Source organism: Dicentrarchus labrax, unplaced genomic scaffold (genome assembly GCF_905237075.1).
Source record: "Dicentrarchus labrax unplaced genomic scaffold, dlabrax2021, whole genome shotgun sequence".
In the NCBI taxonomy this organism is placed as follows: Eukaryota; Metazoa; Chordata; class Actinopteri; family Moronidae; genus Dicentrarchus; species Dicentrarchus labrax.
This window is the reverse complement of record NW_026136712.1, coordinates 4,187,150-4,203,293: the sequence shown is the minus strand read 5'-3', so window position 1 is coordinate 4,203,293 and position 16,144 is coordinate 4,187,150. Positions and strand designations below refer to the sequence as shown.

Here is a 16,144-nt window from a genome sequence, read left to right as displayed (position 1 = left end):
CCATTGAATATTTGACATTGCATGTGGCCAAAAAACAACAACTCCAAATGCATTCTAATGTTACTGCTGAATGTGTAGGCAATGATTGCTAACACATTAGCCATATCATCTTTATAAAGTGAAGTACATTGTCAGTGTTTTGTTGCTTGTGCTGCTGCCCCCAAGAGGCTAAAAAAAAAAATACTGCTTCAATCAATGCCAAAATTCTAGCAGTCAAATGCAATGATCCCAATAATACAATTTACATTGTCAAATGACACACTTTTAAGTCTCAAATCGCCCTCATTGTGAAAATAACATATTTTCTCTCTAATCCCTTGTATCTGGTATCTAACCATGAAAGCAGTTTTTGAGATATCCATCTCTGATATTTCTACCTCAACCACAATCCAAAGTGGTCTCAAAACAACATCCTTATTACTCTGGATAATAACAGTTTCTATTTATCCAGTAAAAGTAGTTACAGTGAAAACTGTTCTGTGGCTCACCCAGAGTAACAGGACATTGTTTCTGAAAAGAAAGGTTGGATTTTTTTTTATGTAATTTTGTCAATGCTGTGAGGACCACAGTCAAAGATTGGTTTACCTTCATTGCATCGAGGTTGTGGCAGAAATCTCAAAACCTGGACAAATAAAACTAAAACTATCACAATAGTTGAGGTTTATTTGTACCTTTATATCGTATAACTTACTGGACAAAACCTTGTTCATTGTATTTCTCAACATTTCCCTCTTCCTGACTTACTCACACTACAGTGTAAAAGCATGTGTGGAAGTGTGTGTGTGTGTGTGTGTGTGTGTGTGCGCGTGTGTGTGTATGTGTGTGTGTGTGCGCCTGCATGTGCAGCAGCTCAGTGTTGGAAGGCGTTACTCACGAGGCATGATGCCTTGGTCTGCCAGCTGCTCTCGTGTCCTCCTCTGCTGAAGTCTTAACTGTAGGACTGAAGTTGGAGGAAGAAGGAGGAGGAGGAGGAGGTGGGTAAGATGGATGGAGGGGAAGAAAACAAGAGACAGAGATGTGGAAAGACAGGTAAGGGACAGAAAAAAAGCAGGAAGAGACTGAGAATTCAACCCACTTTAAATGTTGTTTCATAATTCTAACTTGTAGTTGGATTGAGAATAATTTAACTTCCCCTATAGGCTTAAATATAAACTAAAGATGTCATATATACATGTATTTATGCATCTATATGCATACAGAAAACACAGAAAAAACAACGCTGCCTGCTCGCAAATATTTCTGTGAGCAGGATGTAGGGAATGATAAACACAGCTCCTGGCTTTTAAACAGATCTGCTAGGCAGTGTGTGGTCCGCAGCGTGCACACGTTTCTGCATGCTGTATGTCTGTGTGTGTGTGTGTGTGTGTGTGGAAGTGGTCTAGGTGGGAGTGTGGGGTCATAAACATAGAGCCTCCCCCATGTCTGTTGGTCTGCTTGTGTCTGTGGCTCTTTTGCTTTCTTTTTCTTCGTCTGTGTGTCTGTGCGTGTATTTCCTCCTCGCCGTTATCTGCAAGTCTCTCTGTGAGACCCTGGATCTGACACAACAGTATGAAATGTTCCTCCTTTTCTGCAAGTCCCTAATCACTTTCTGCTTGTTAAAGATCTCCCTCAGGTGGTTCATGTTTGCGCAAATTTGGCTGCATTTAAGCGTTTTATGAATTTCCTCAAACCTCTCAGCTTTGATGTAATGACTTTTCTAACAGTTTGACTGAATATCAGCGAGCTCGGGTGCCACATAATAGGGCTCTTTTGGGAGAGCACCTCCATTATGTAACACCAGGCCCTTCCCTTCATCTCACATCTGCTTTAGTTTACAGTAAGGGGGTCGTGACCTGCTGGTCGCAACATCACAGAGAGCAAACGCTGACTGAAAGCTGACCGAAACATGTAACTGATACAGCCTTTGACAAGAGGAGTTTTGTATTATCCCCTACAATAATAAGCACCCATCCATGTATACAGGCAGGTTTAGTCTCTTCTGTCATGGAAACAGCAAGGTGACAATGGAATGTAACTGTTAGTGTTAGTTAATTCTGCGGACCGTCTTTGATTTCAACTCAAGTGGCTGCTCCTCACTGCTCTGTATTGTGTTTACTGAAAGGTTATGAATAATTCTCTCAGAAAAAGCACAGCAGCCACTAGATAATCTGTTCCTTCTCTTAAAAAGCTTCTCTGTTTGGTTGTTACAGCTTTGTTGTTGTTAGGGCAGACTAAAAGCAGAAGTTATTACATCATTTGTTCCATTTGTATGTGTGTTATTGTGTGTTTGACTAATAATAATAATTAAAAAATAATAATAATTTGTTCCATTTAATTCTAACGCAGCCAAATCCTGAACTAAGTTGTAGGCAGTCATGTGCTGTGCTTCTAACCAGCTAATGTGACAAGCTCACGTTACAGTACAGCCTTAATGTTTGGATGCAAGCAAACCAATATGACAAGCTAACGTTATGGTGAGGCAACTGCTTATTGCCTCTTGTCTCTTCTGTCATGGAAAAAGCAATGTGACAACTGTTGTTTGCTAATTCTCTAGAGCCTCTTTGATTTTAACTCCAGGGACGGCTCTCTGCTGCCCTGTTTACTGAAAGGTTATCAATAATTATTTCTCAAAAAGCTCAGCAGCTGCCATATAATCGGCTCTTATTCTTAAAAAGCTTATCTGTTTCATTGTTACACCTTTGTTGCTAGGGTAGAGACTTAAAAAAGCAAAAGTTTGAACTAATTTGCACCAGTAAATAAAGTTTTGCTCAGTTGAATTCTAACACAACCTACCTAACCAAATCCAAAAGTATGTTGTAGGACTGGTGTACCACTAATTTGTGGTGCCTCTAACAAACGAATGGGACAAGCGAACGTTGCAGTAAAACAGCTGCTAACATGCTTCATTTGGTCCATACATGCAGGTTCAGTCTCTTGTGTCATGGAAAAAGCAAGGTGACAATGGAATGCAACTGTTAGGGTTAGGTCATTCTGCGGACCGTGTTTGACTTTAAGTCAAGGGACAGCTACTCTGCATTATGCTTACTGAAAGGGTTATCAATAATTCTCTCTGAAAAAGAACAGCAACTCCTCCATAATCTGCTCTTTCTTTCACAAAGTTTCTCAGTTTTACGTCACTTTTAAAACAAAGTTTGGTCAAATTTGCATTAAGGGATCATTTTTTGTTCCATTTAATTCCAACACAACCCACGTAGTCAAATCCTAAAATATGCTGTAGTAGACAGTTTGTTCCGTTCATTTGCCATCAAGATAATGCATGTGACAAGCTAACGTTATGGTAAAACAGCTGCTTACGTGCTTCATTTTGTCCATACATGCAGGTTTTGTCTCTTCTGTCATGGAAAAAGGAGGGTGACAAATTGAATGTAGCTGTTATTGTTTGCTAATTCTGGAGTGCTTCTTTGATTTTAACTCCAGGAACGGCTCTTTGCTGCTCTATGTTTACTGAAAGGTTATCAATAATGCTGCCTGAAAAAGCACAGCAGCTGCCATATAATCTGCTCTTTCTCATACAAAGGTTCGCTCAGACCAGAGGGTTGTCTGTCCTGATTGCAGAGTGTACATGTTATAGAAAGAGGACCCCAGCCAGGCTGTGTAATCACGGATCACTGAACCATACAATACTCTGCCTCTCTCACTGTTGACTTTGAAACTGAAGACATTTGTTTTAACTTAGGCTTTCTTGACAACAAAGGACATACAAATCCACAGCCACATTTACAAGTTTTCAGATTTATAGTGTAAATAAATTATCATTTGGCCTGGTTTGCACTGGTGAAGTGGTGATAATTACACAAGACAGTGAAGTGATATTCTGATTTATTGTCCTCCTGTGCCTCACACATTCACAGCCACCAAACAGGCTAATAATAACACCACACTTTTCCACTTAAACTCCAACATCTTAGCAAATGAGATTGGCTGCATTTGTTACATGAATTCTCCTGAACTTTCCCTTAGCACAAGCAGGAATGTGTTCGCGACAGATGTACGAGCGCGACTGTATAACTTCTAATAAACAGGTATCCCTAAATGAAGTATTAGGTTTATTTTAAGTCTAATACCTCTGCATAAAGTGAAAATCCACCTTAAAACAGAACTCATATATTTTATTCCTATGGTCTTGGACATTTAGAGGCAGATTTGTGAACGTGAGCCAGAGACAGATGCAAGAGAGCCAACACTCCACCATTAAGATACAGTTTCTGGAGCAGCTCCATTGACAGTGACTTATAGTCAACAGTGGGATAGTAGGGTGATGCAGAAAAAAAACTCACTTGAACGCACGAGCCAACCCATTCCACAGGTAAGTGCTTTTTTATCTGTTGCCAGAATGCCATTCATTGTCAGTGGAGGGTGTCTAGGTTTTGTCTCTCATATTACTTATTCTCAGTTTTGTCAGAAATATTAGCACGGATACGGGATCTGCCAGGATGACTGGAGTAACATGTGATGAAGGTAAATTAATATGAAAACTGATAACAGTTGACACTGTTGTTTAAATTTGTATGAACAAATTCGAGCTAACATAATTCATTCTAATTAACACAACTCTCTAGCCTAGTTCTAGTCCAAAGGTTTGTTGTGAGTTGACGTTCTGTTCCTCACTTGAGTGACAAGCTAACGTTACAGATTTTTTCCCTCTACAGTTTCCAGTTCAAAATGTTTTCTCATACATATTTCTCAGATGATTTGGTGTCATGATTACCTGTTTAGCACCACGCTAGTTTCTCTATTTACATTAGCTTATCGGACAACAATTGCTTAGTTTACGGTCTGCTGCGCTCCAGAAAAGTAGTTCTTGGACAAATCAATTGTATAAAAAATACCAAAATATTTTTCATATTTTTCCATGTAGTAGTTTGTTCTTCTCAGTAACATCCAGCATCATCATGTTCGAAAAATTCTGAATTGGGTATGGAGGCTGACACAAAACAGGTGTTTCAGAAGACAGTACCTGTGTGTGGTGCTGATTTACTATTCAACATATGGTTGACACCTTGTAGTATTGATATAACATATATTTGACGCCTCTGTCATACTATTATGTAACGGCAGCGAGCTCAAGAGCACAGGTCACAGCTCTTTGAGCTGTTAATCAAATCGGCATGAGAACTAGTCACTGACATACACACTCACAAAACATTCGGCAGTCCACGGGGAGCACTTAAATTAGATCTTTATCTTTCCTTTTAGCTTCAACCATGCAGCAGCAGTTCCCATGGCTTTGATAATGTAGTTTCAAGCGTGGCGCAAAAGGAACAATGTTTGCTGGTTTTCATGGGGTGCAGAATGTAAGTCGAGCTGCTGCAGCTTAAAGAAAACTGTAAATCCTGCACAACCTGATTGTCTAAGACTCCCCCTGTCATCAGCGGTTATCACCGAGAGAATTATGGGCAGTTTTACTTCTCTTACGCTTAATATTTCACTCATGCACACATAAATTCACTTGACCAGTCATGTCGGTTGTGCGTTGTATCACCCAACATTAATTCCTCCAACTGTAACATCAAGCAGACTTGTTGGAAGATGACCTTTATGGCAATAAAGACAATCTCTACATCTGTGGCATATTAACCAGCTAGAGCACGTGGGTTAGAACAACACAGAACCTGAGCCACCTTGGTGAAAAGCCTCCTGCCGCTTTTGAACACAGCCATCCACCCTCTCATGTTCCCCGGAGCACTGGGGGTCATTTCCCACCCTGCCAATCTGCTCTAAACAACTCAGAGGAAAAGCATAATTTAGCCTGCCATTTCTGGAACGCAATTACAGCTCACAGACGAACTCCAAGTAAGGGCTGAAGCCAGCAGTACAGCAGTGTGAAGTGTTGCTTTCAGAGGCGATCATGTATACCATACGCTTTACAGACTAGAGAGCAGGATTGGAGCTCTGTTGTTGCCACCATCAGTTACATTTTCCTCAGGGAGGTGGCAGTGTTGGTCAGACTTCACACAGTGTAGTGGTACAGCGCACGCACGCACGCACGCACACACACACACACACACACACACCACTCAGCCTCACAAAGTATCTTCAAAATAAAGACAGTTACTAAGAAAGGGTGTGTGTTTAAGAGCAAGCTAGAGTGATGGAATTAAAGAGTGTGTGTGTATGTGAGAGAGATAGATGAATTCAAAGCCCCAACAGCTGCTCAGCATTAAGGGGAGTTTAAATCAGCGCAGTAGTTCGTACCTTTCCTCCCTCTTTGATATGCCCAGGTACACACACACATACGCACACACCATCAGCTTCCAATTCAGCCTTATTAAGATAACCTCTGACCCCTCTCCAGTGCCTAATCTCCCTTTATCAGCGTTCACAGAGCCACAGAGTGAGAACGTCTCACTGGCTTGCCTCAGCAGCAGCAGGTTGGCGGCTGGCACGGAACAAGTGCACTGACCTGCCCGAGACATCACCCTCACATGTCGTGCTTTTATGAGGAGGAGGATGAACATCAAAGAACACGCCCAGCTGTAAATCCATCACACTGTGACAGGGCGCATCGTACTCGGGAGGATTTCTGACTTATGCTGGCCTCCCTCTGGTATTTCTCGGCCTGTCACGTGCCCGCAGTATATTACACACACCTGTCACTTTGCTGGTGTCAACACAACTCATCCGTGAAGAGGGATGAATGACATAATGTACACAGGATGCCACAGTGTTGACAGACAAATTGTTTGCGAGGTTCTTGAGAATAAACACAGCTGTACACAGAAACTGATCACTAATCAACATGTCAGTGCATGCACAGATACACAGATGGGAAAATAAGTCACATGTCAATCAAGACTTGGCTTACCTGATCTAAACTTGCTTCGTATCAGTATGGAGTGTTCAGAGCCCAGAAGAGTCATAATGCTTACAGTACAGTTCCAGTGTTCAAGAGTTGCAAAATAAAGTCACACACACTCGAGAAGCGGTACACACTTCGACCCCCCTGGCCACCTCTGCACGCCAGACTGAGATGAGATGGAGCTGACCCAGCCTGCCTCATCAACAGCTCTGGAAGAAAACTAGTAAGAAAAAAATAAGACACACACTCTGGCTTTCTTGTATCTCTCGCAGCCAGTGTGTGCACTAGCAGCAGCCCTCTGCTCTGTGTGTTGCTTTCTCTTCCTGCCTCCTCTTCCCTGCTCTCTCTCCCCCAGAGGCTGTGTGTGTGTGTGAGTCTGGGGCCAGCGAAGCTTTGGTCCCATCTAGCCGAGAACTCTGAGCAGGGCCAGGGACAGCACAGAGATATGCCCTGCTCGGGGAGGGGCTAACAGGCCAGGGTTTCCTTTAGGCCCCGCCTGCCAGAGCCTGGAGGCTGGACAGGGCTTGGCTGATGACTTCTTCCTCCCTTGCCACCAGTGTAAATATATCTGCCTATCAGCCCTGCTGACTGTCATTAAAGAGGAGGGAGGGAGAGCTAGATAGAGAGAGAAAGATCAAGATAGAGACACAGATAGTGGAGCAGCAGTACAGCCAGGAGGGGGAAAGTGGGAAAAGCAGGGATGGCAACAAGTTTTACTTCTTGTCTTGTGGCAGCAGATGAAAATGCTTTTCAGTTTCCAATAATATATGCTGCTGACACTGTGTACTGAGCGTACTGTACCGAAAACAAATTCCACTGACTCTGGTCATGTGGCCATTAAAGTGAAGTGCTTCTGACATAAATGTATTCGTACAATCAGACTGGACAAGAACACTAGAAGATATGCTGGGTATCAGACACCAAACCTTTTTTACTGTAGCACTGTAACTGTAAAGTTTCAAAAGTTGCCATTCAATACTTCTCTACTTGTTTACTTTAAATGATCTAAAACAGGAAAACGTTCTAAGACTATAGTTTTTCATTTAAAGCATGGCTTTATTAAGGGAGAACTGGATACAGCATTGGTGGTGAGGCATTGTTTATTCTTACGGAAGCTACTCAGTGGCATAGGAAGCCAAAACAGTTTGATTTCCTGGTGTAAAATAACCCTGATCTTCCACATATGCTTCTGCATTGAGACTTATGTTCGCTAATTCACTAACTTCCAGTTTAGCCCTCCACTAACTTCAATGGGAATAAAATGATTTAATCGTACGGCTCTTCTAGACTGTAATGTAATCGGACTGAATGGATGAAATATCAGTTCTCTGGGATTGTGATGCTGAAAAAAAATGTATCCACCATATGTCAAATTGGCTTCAAAGCCCTTCCCGGGGTGTGAATTACAAATCAATATCTTTCTATAAACAATAAATTAAATCACTACATTTACTGAGAAAGTTCATATTTGCCAGCTGCAAAGACTGCAGCTACCCTCAGCTCTATAGAGCATTTTAGCATCTTCCAGCTCATTGTTTTGGTTTTAGCTTTAGTAACGTAATGTTTTGGTTCAATCTCCCTTGTTTCCTGCAGCAGAAGGCAGTTGTTTTGAGTGGAAACCACAGTACACTACCTGCTCAACACCAAACAACAGGTAGACAAAGTTAGCAAGTAGCTGGTGAAGGTTTTAACAGATATTTCCTTTGTTGGTGGAGACCAAAACAGAGAATAAATACTGGATTCACAGCCATCAGGTGGTCACTGCCAGTAATGGATGCAAATGTTGCTCTGTGTCCTCTGATGTGTAAATATGCAACTGTTTGCTAACATACTGTTTATATCAACTTTATTTTAAAAAAATCACCTCATGCCACAGATGCATTGTGTCAGTAGCTAGGATTTTCCAGCAATATCCAGCTCTACAAGATAGGCTATAAGATATGTTATGATTTTCTTTAATGTTCCTCACAGTTTGTAATATAATAAACATTGTCCTTTTCTCCTTAATCTACTGTTTTCCTTCTCTGTATGATTTGGCAATACAAATGTATTTACAGTACTTGTCATGCCAAGAAAATAAATTGGAAAAAAAAATATGAGTGACATGGTCAGAGGAATTATTGGTCACCATGAAAGTAAGAATTAGACAATCTCGGATTTGAAGTCTGAGATTTCATCAAAGGCAACATGTCTTTTAAAGTGAGATCCTATTGACTTAATTAAGGGTAAATGTTGTGTTAGTTGATATAAAGTATATGGAGGGCTTTTTATGGGAGAACAATTTCAAATGAATGCTTTGATTTTTGCTTATTTTGATAGATGTTGTTTTATGATAATGACTACATCACTGGTAAAAGCTGTCCTGCCTACAAAAACATCTATGTAAATCTCTCTGGTGAATACCAGACCCCATCTAGCTTACTGTAAGCTCGATGGGGTCTTTTTACACTTTCACATATGGACATAGACTACAATAAGTGATCAGTGTGGTCAGTCACCCAGCAGCTGAGAAGCAGGGGGTTTATCATATCAGTAGTGTGATAGCAGATTCTCCAGCCTGCATTCAACAAAGCATCCCTTCCTCCAGCTCCCACATACCACGCAGACATTTGTCAGAGTTGAACTAATCTCTGTGCCCACTCTCCTCGGAGGGTGTCGTGAGCCAACTGCAGCTCCTATACGTCGCAGTGCCTCCTAAATGTCCGTCAACACGGGACGTCAGCTGGACACGTCAAGGCTTTCTCTCCAGTTTATTCCCACGCTTGATTTGAACATAATATGCAACCTAATTCTTGAAAGTAGGCACAGTAGAAACATGGAAATATTATGTTGTTGGAATGTCATTTATGTGTCCTTGTTTTGTGTTACACAGCAGGTGTCAAAGTCCGTGATGGCTGTTGTTCCAGAAGGCTACTGTCTCACTAAACCCTGATTAAAGGGTTCAGTGGTTACAGCTGAGAATGTGGGGAGGCTAAATGGTGAAATACAGTACGTGTCCCTGGACCAGTCTGGCTTCCTGTCCCTACATACTCTGTGCAAAGGGCAATTCAAGAAAGTCACAAGACTAAGAAGTCATAAGAAAACTAATTTGAACCTTTTTTATTACAGTATTTCACTTTCGTACTTCTTTCAAGGTAACTGGTCTTGATTATTTCTAAGTAAGATATTTGATTTATTCCACAGATTAGGAAAAAGACTGAAAAGGGAATTGCGTTGTTGTCATGCTAATATCCCAATTACCTGTTAAAGGAATGGTTCAAAATGTGTTCATTTATTTTAGTATAGTTTATTCTTGCAGGGACAGCGCACAATTAAAAGTAATTGCACCAGAGTTAACTAACTCAGTTTGCATCTGTTGTCCCGTTTGATGATATTTTAGGGAAATAAGATTATTAGCTGAGATTAGCCTGGAGTTATATGATTAGATTGACACCACTGTCATGTCTCTAAGTATAGAGCTAGAGCCATGATACAATTATCTCAGCATAACGACTAATCTACACATCTACCAAGACCTGTAATGTTTGCTAACTAACATTTGTCTACAGCACATAACTCCCTGTAAAATCACAACTTTTCATTCATTTAATTAATTTTCCGATCAAACAATTTCTGAAAAAATCAGACTCAATATGGAATTGTATCTCCAATTATGTTTTTTCTAAAATTGGTGGTTTAAAATTCCTTTTAGTGTGTCACTATAACATAGAAAAGATTTCTGTTCACCTTTCCACTTTTCATAAACAAGTATTGCTTGCATGGTCGATGATATACAAACACAATTTTTTCACCGCACCCTTATTCTATATGGAATAATAAAGATATACTCTACAAGAACAGATCCATATTCTTTGGGGAATGGTTTAACAATAATATTATTTGGGTAAGACAACTATTCAACAGCAATGGTGTTTCATTTTCTTATCAGGAGTTTCTTCAACACTATAGGATACCTATAACTCCTAAACAGTATGCTATAGTCTTCGATGCTATTCCATCTGGTGTACTCATGTTATTCAAGAGTAATATGTCTGTTTCTGTGCTTGATGTTCCTTTTACTGATGTAACTGACTCACCAGTTGGTAACGTATGCTTCAACCCATCTGGCTGTAAGAATAACCGTAAGATCCGTGCTCTTTTCCAATGTAATATTGTTTCTGTTCCACCTGGAATATCTTACTGGAATAGTCGTCGAAACAACTTATGTTGGGAAAAATCTGGTCCCTGCCTCAAAAATTCTTTGTGGTTAATAAGGTAAAAGAAGTGTCATTTAAAATTATTCATTGATGTTACCCGGTTAGATCCTTCTTTATCAAATTCAAATATGTTGATTTAGATCTAAATTGTGCCTTTTGTGACTCCCATACTGAGACTGTTATCCATCTGTTTTGGAAATGTAAATATGTATTTTCTGTGACTTTAAGCTCCTCTTGCAGAATGTGCTTTTTGGTTTTTTAAAGAGTGATATTTCAGGTGAAAAATAATTTTATTTAATTAATCTCATTATAATTCTTGCAAAGTTTTACATCCACAAATGTAAATTAGCCAAAGTGAAACCTCTTTTACGTGTTTTTATGAAAGAACTGGAGTTGTATTTTAAGTCAATATCTTCTGCTAAGAACAAGAAAGCTATCAAAACTGTGAGACTGTGCTCCCACTTTGATATCTTTAATTCAATTACATTTTTCTTTGCTCGTAACCCCTGGCATGTTTTTATTTCTTTTTATTTGTGTATTTATTTTCTGTATCATTTATTTGTTTTTCAGTTATTGTTATTGCAATGTTTACCCTGTTGTTTCTACTACTATGTATGTTTTGAAAATAACTGATACATAAAGTAAAAAAAAAAAATAATAATTTTCCCATTTCTGTTATTGTATTAGATTAGAAAAAGAAGATACAGGGTCGGCATATTTTTTAACTTTGAATAAAGCCAGGCTAGCTAGTTTCGGACATTGTTTACGCTAGGTTAAGCTAATGTCATGAGAGTGGTGTCAATCTAACCGTGAGCTAGAAATCTAATTAGCATTTTACCAACATGCTGAGCAACTCCTTACGAGAAATCTACGTTTTATTTTGAGAATAAGATCAATCTTAAAACTAGACAAGAAAAATAACACAATTGTTATTCTTTTTTCTTTTACTGAATTAAATATTGAGCGTTTTGTATCTACAGAGGGAGCGGACCTTTTTCCATGGAGTCCGCCATGTTGACCTGCATGTTTCTACAGTAGCCCACAACGGACAAACCAAACACTGGCTCTAGATGGGGCTTACTGCGTTTTTTCTCGGCCACTGTAGTTTCTCCTATGTACGTAGTGAGGCAGGGGTCGTAATCTGCACCAACACCAGAAGGTGCCACTAAACTACGCACTGGTCCTTAAAGATAGATCTGGACTGGTGTTAAGAAAAATGTGGCTTTTACTTGAAACGGCTCTGGCACGTTGTGAGTGGGCGGGAGGTCAGGGAGTGTGAATCTGTGTGTCTTATATCCTCATTATCAGCTACGAAGAAGCAGAGGAATGTCCTTTTAAAGAAATAATCTCATTTCATCTGTAATTTCAAGAATCTCTCCCACCAGTTTCTGAGGTTTTCTGGCTTATATCAAATCTTTTATATTGGTTTTGAAGTCAGAGTGTTGATTTCCATGCTGGTTTCAACAAATTTTATAAAGCCATTTTTGTTTTCCCTACTGGCAGATATTTTTGTTTAATTCTGGCATTTCTCTAAATTACATAAGATATTTTGCAGCCCTCCCTTTCTGTCCTGATGCCATTCTTCCCTTCATTTGATCTCAACGCTTCCTATTTCCTTTATTAAAACTTTTTATATCTACCTTTTTTTATCCCCTTGAGCCCAATCTCCGGCTCGACTTTGTCCCAAAGTTATTATTATCCTTAAAATATCCACCAATTTCCTACCCTCCCACTTCACACTTAGCTACCTAAATGAAAAGAATACCAAAAAGAAGTGTGTGATCACTACAGGCCTTTTCTCCACATTGTCTAAAAACTGCAGCGACACAGCACTAATCAGTCATAGAGAGCTTTGTCCAGCAACAGCTCACTGCTTCTGCCTCGCCGCTATCCATTTTAATCTCTTCACACCATAAACACTGCTTGCCTTTTGTTGCTGAGGAGCCTCCACACACAGCAGCGAGATGCACACACCAAAACATATAACTTAATGTAATAAATGACACGGCCCGTCTCTCTGCTGCAGCCCGTGCACTGACGTGTGCTGGAGTGAACTCCAAAAACCCATACAATGCTCAAGTCAAATATTTACATAGAAGCTTCTCTGGCTGCAAATCTATCGCCGACATTCACGGGTACATTTGTCTTGTATGTGCAGTGAATGAACACACACACAATTACACAGATGCACACGCACGCACACATGCAACAGTCCTGCGTCTTAATTAGCAGGTGAAAGTGCTTAAAGGGAAGGTCTGTCAGAGGGTTTGACAGTGTACACACAGCGTCTCAGGGAGATTCCTGAAGAGGTCATCCAGCCCTGGCTTAATCCTCCCCTTTAATTGGGCCCTATGTCAACGGACGTGACAAGTCTCATCTGAACTGTCTGGAGCTGCACATGTGTGTAAGTTTGTGTGTGTGTGATAAAAAGAGAAAAGACAGAGAAGGAGATCATGCTCATATACCAATTAGACAGACTCGAGTGCACATTTTGTACATTATATACAATAATGGTGCAGCAGGGTGTCATGGCTCGTGTCTTTTCGCTCAGATGTATGATGCATATGGCAAAACAATGCTCCTCTGATGCAATAAGTCATATGCCTTTGCATAGAGCATGTTAAAAACACATTCCATAATGCAACGGCTGAGCACAACGTGTTTATTGGCCGACCGTGCAGACATCTAGATCAAAAAAATGACTGTTAGTGTTTGGTGTGATTTCTTGTGTTTTAGATAAAGCAGATGTGACCAGTTGAAATGCACAAACTGCACAAAATATCCTAAAAATTATGTCCAAATTCAGTGAGGGAATAGAAACACTTATTAATCAATTACATATGATGTGTCTGGATTTTTTTTTTAACAAGATCGTCGTCACATCAGTGTTGCCATCAGTTCCAATAAATGATGAATCAGCGGTATTAGCTCCCCTAGCTGCTGATAGCAGCAGACACGTATTTAAAATGCTTTAAATATCTCTGCTCATATGCCATCCGTGGAATCCAGCTGTCCTCTGGCCTTTTGCCTGAGATAGTGTCACAGGAGGAAGCGTACATGAATGCACTGTCCGATATAGTAAGAATGGAACATGTGCTGGACATCATGGGAGCTGCCCTGTAGAGCATGTACTCAGCTGTTATACTGCAGGAAGAGAGGACCCTTTAAGGTTTTATTTCCTTTATCTCTCTATCTTTAAGTCTCTTGTCTTCCCATCTGTCCTGCCTGCTTTCATCACTGAAGGACAGAGAGAGTCCTTCAAACTAGATTGAAGCAAGCAGTGGCAAGGTTGTAATGCCAATTTGGTAGTGTGGGTAGTTGCCTCCAAATCTCCAGGTTAACTGCATGTCAGTTGCTTTTTGGTAATTTGGTGGAAAATGTCCACCACTAATGTAGAATATTAGCTCAGGCAGGTTCCTAATCTTGTGGCCCTGTCTGCTATTATTCCATATGATTCTTGTTGTCAACAAGTCAATACTTTCTGACTTCCCTGCCTACTGAAGACGTAAATCATTAAATACTAATATACAGTTTGACTGAGTCAGACATCTCCTTGAAATCCCTTCTTAAAACAAGGCAAATGTTTGTGCTTTTAAACAACACGGGCACAGGAATAAGATATATCAGGCTTTGATACACACATAATATTTGTTGGTAGGTGCACTGAGGTAAAGGTATTAGAAGGATGGACCGGAAAGCTAGTAGGGAGGTGTGTGTGTGTGTGTGTGTGGTGAGGGGGCGTGAGGCGAGGGCGTTGCACTGGAAGAGGAGGATGGGAGATAGAGGGTTGATAGAGTGCGGGTAAAGGGTTTGTTTGACGACAAGAGATGAGTCTGTCAGGTCAGGAGGGCACAGGATATGGGTGGGGGGTCTTGGAGGGCACTGTGTGTGTGTTTGTGTGCATGTTTGTAAAGGGGCAGACACAGTGGCCTCTGTGGTCCCAGCGGCAGCAGCTGTGTCCTATCAGTCTGAATGTCGTCTTGCTGCTCTGGCTCAGATAGCAGCTCTCCTCTGCTCACTGTCCGTGTGCTGGGTGGTTCTCAGGTAAACACTGACGTTTCAATAACCAATCAGGATGCTGGAGAAAGACACATTACAGTCCTGTACTGTACCCGTACAGCCAGGTTTTTGGTTAGATGCCTGAAACAAGGTCTGTGGTTAACACAAGCTTAAGAGATTTTACTCTCTTCATTTACAGTTCTTGTCTTGGTGTTTTTTTTTTTTTTTAATAAAACAAACTAGCTTACTACCTCAAACAGTAACCAAGCATTCCAAGGCAAAGGAGCTAATCATTAGTTAGTTGCGTTATTTTGTGCTGTTACTGGTTACGTTAAAAAAAGCTTTTGCTTTTCTCCTGTTTTTGGTGATGTATGGCTCACCATTTTGCGTTGGAAATAATAATCTTCACAGGGATTGGTTGAATTTGCATTAATTTAATAAACTTCCCGGAGGAACTATAAGATATTAATAATTGACAGGCACAGCAACGTTGACTAAGGGGGGTGGGGCATAGTGACTGGTGAATTGCCATTTGACTTTGATTTGTCTAAAAAATTAACTTCACCATGCGTCAGTTTTCTTGATGCATTTGTCATCAGTGTTAAAGTGAACTTGAAGCTTTGTTATTGTAGGCTATCGTTTATCATTTAGCTCCACTGTAAAAAATGTAGGAAGTCGACAGGGTGATACGAGGTTAGCTGATGGAAGTTGGATTCGTCAACAGAGAGACTTGAGAGTGATTCAGTCCTTTATCAGCACTCAATCAGTCTTATCAGAAAACTGAAGAGTTTCTCACGACACAAGTCGGCTGGCTAAAAACAAAAAGACAGGAGAGAGAAGCGGAGATCATGGAACACAAACAAAGAGAGTGAAATATAAAGAATATAAGAGGACAGAGAGAGGGAGAGAGGGCACGGTGTAGGAACGAGGGTGGAGGAGCCAGAAATAAACTGTGAGAGGAGAAGAAGAGGTGAAGGAGGGTGGGAAAGAGAGAATGAGACGTGGAGTCAGACGTGGAGCCAGGTTCAGTGCTTCCCCTCTGCCTCTGAGCTGTGGTTTGTAATGAAGAAGTTCCAGGGGGAGCGAGCCGAATCCAAACCAGAAGTGACAGAAAGACGAGCCCGAGCCAACAGCCTCCCCTCCTGTCTCC

The 16,144-nt window shown here is 40.7% G+C and overlaps 2 protein-coding genes across 11 annotated transcripts in view; one reads left to right on the top strand and one right to left on the bottom strand.

Annotated features, from left to right (window-relative positions):
• The window catches only part of dnah9 (dynein, axonemal, heavy chain 9), a 332,930-nt gene that overhangs the window by 29,650 nt on the left and 287,136 nt on the right, over positions 1-16,144 (top strand). The gene's annotated exons all lie outside the window — the stretch shown is intronic.
• The window catches only part of myocd (myocardin), a 121,510-nt gene that overhangs the window by 19,522 nt on the left and 85,844 nt on the right, over positions 1-16,144 (bottom strand). For 5 of the 10 annotated variants that reach the window (XM_051416752.1, XM_051416753.1, XM_051416755.1 and 2 more), the window contains exon 4: positions 875-940. The exons of 2 other annotated variants lie outside the window; for them this stretch is intronic. In XM_051416752.1, the coding sequence (XP_051272712.1) occupies positions 875-940 (66 nt within the window). Of the gene's footprint in view, positions 1-874; positions 941-6,805; positions 7,234-16,144 lie in introns of those variants that run through there. 3 more of the 10 variants (XM_051416754.1, XM_051416760.1, XM_051416761.1) reach the window with 3 other exon arrangements.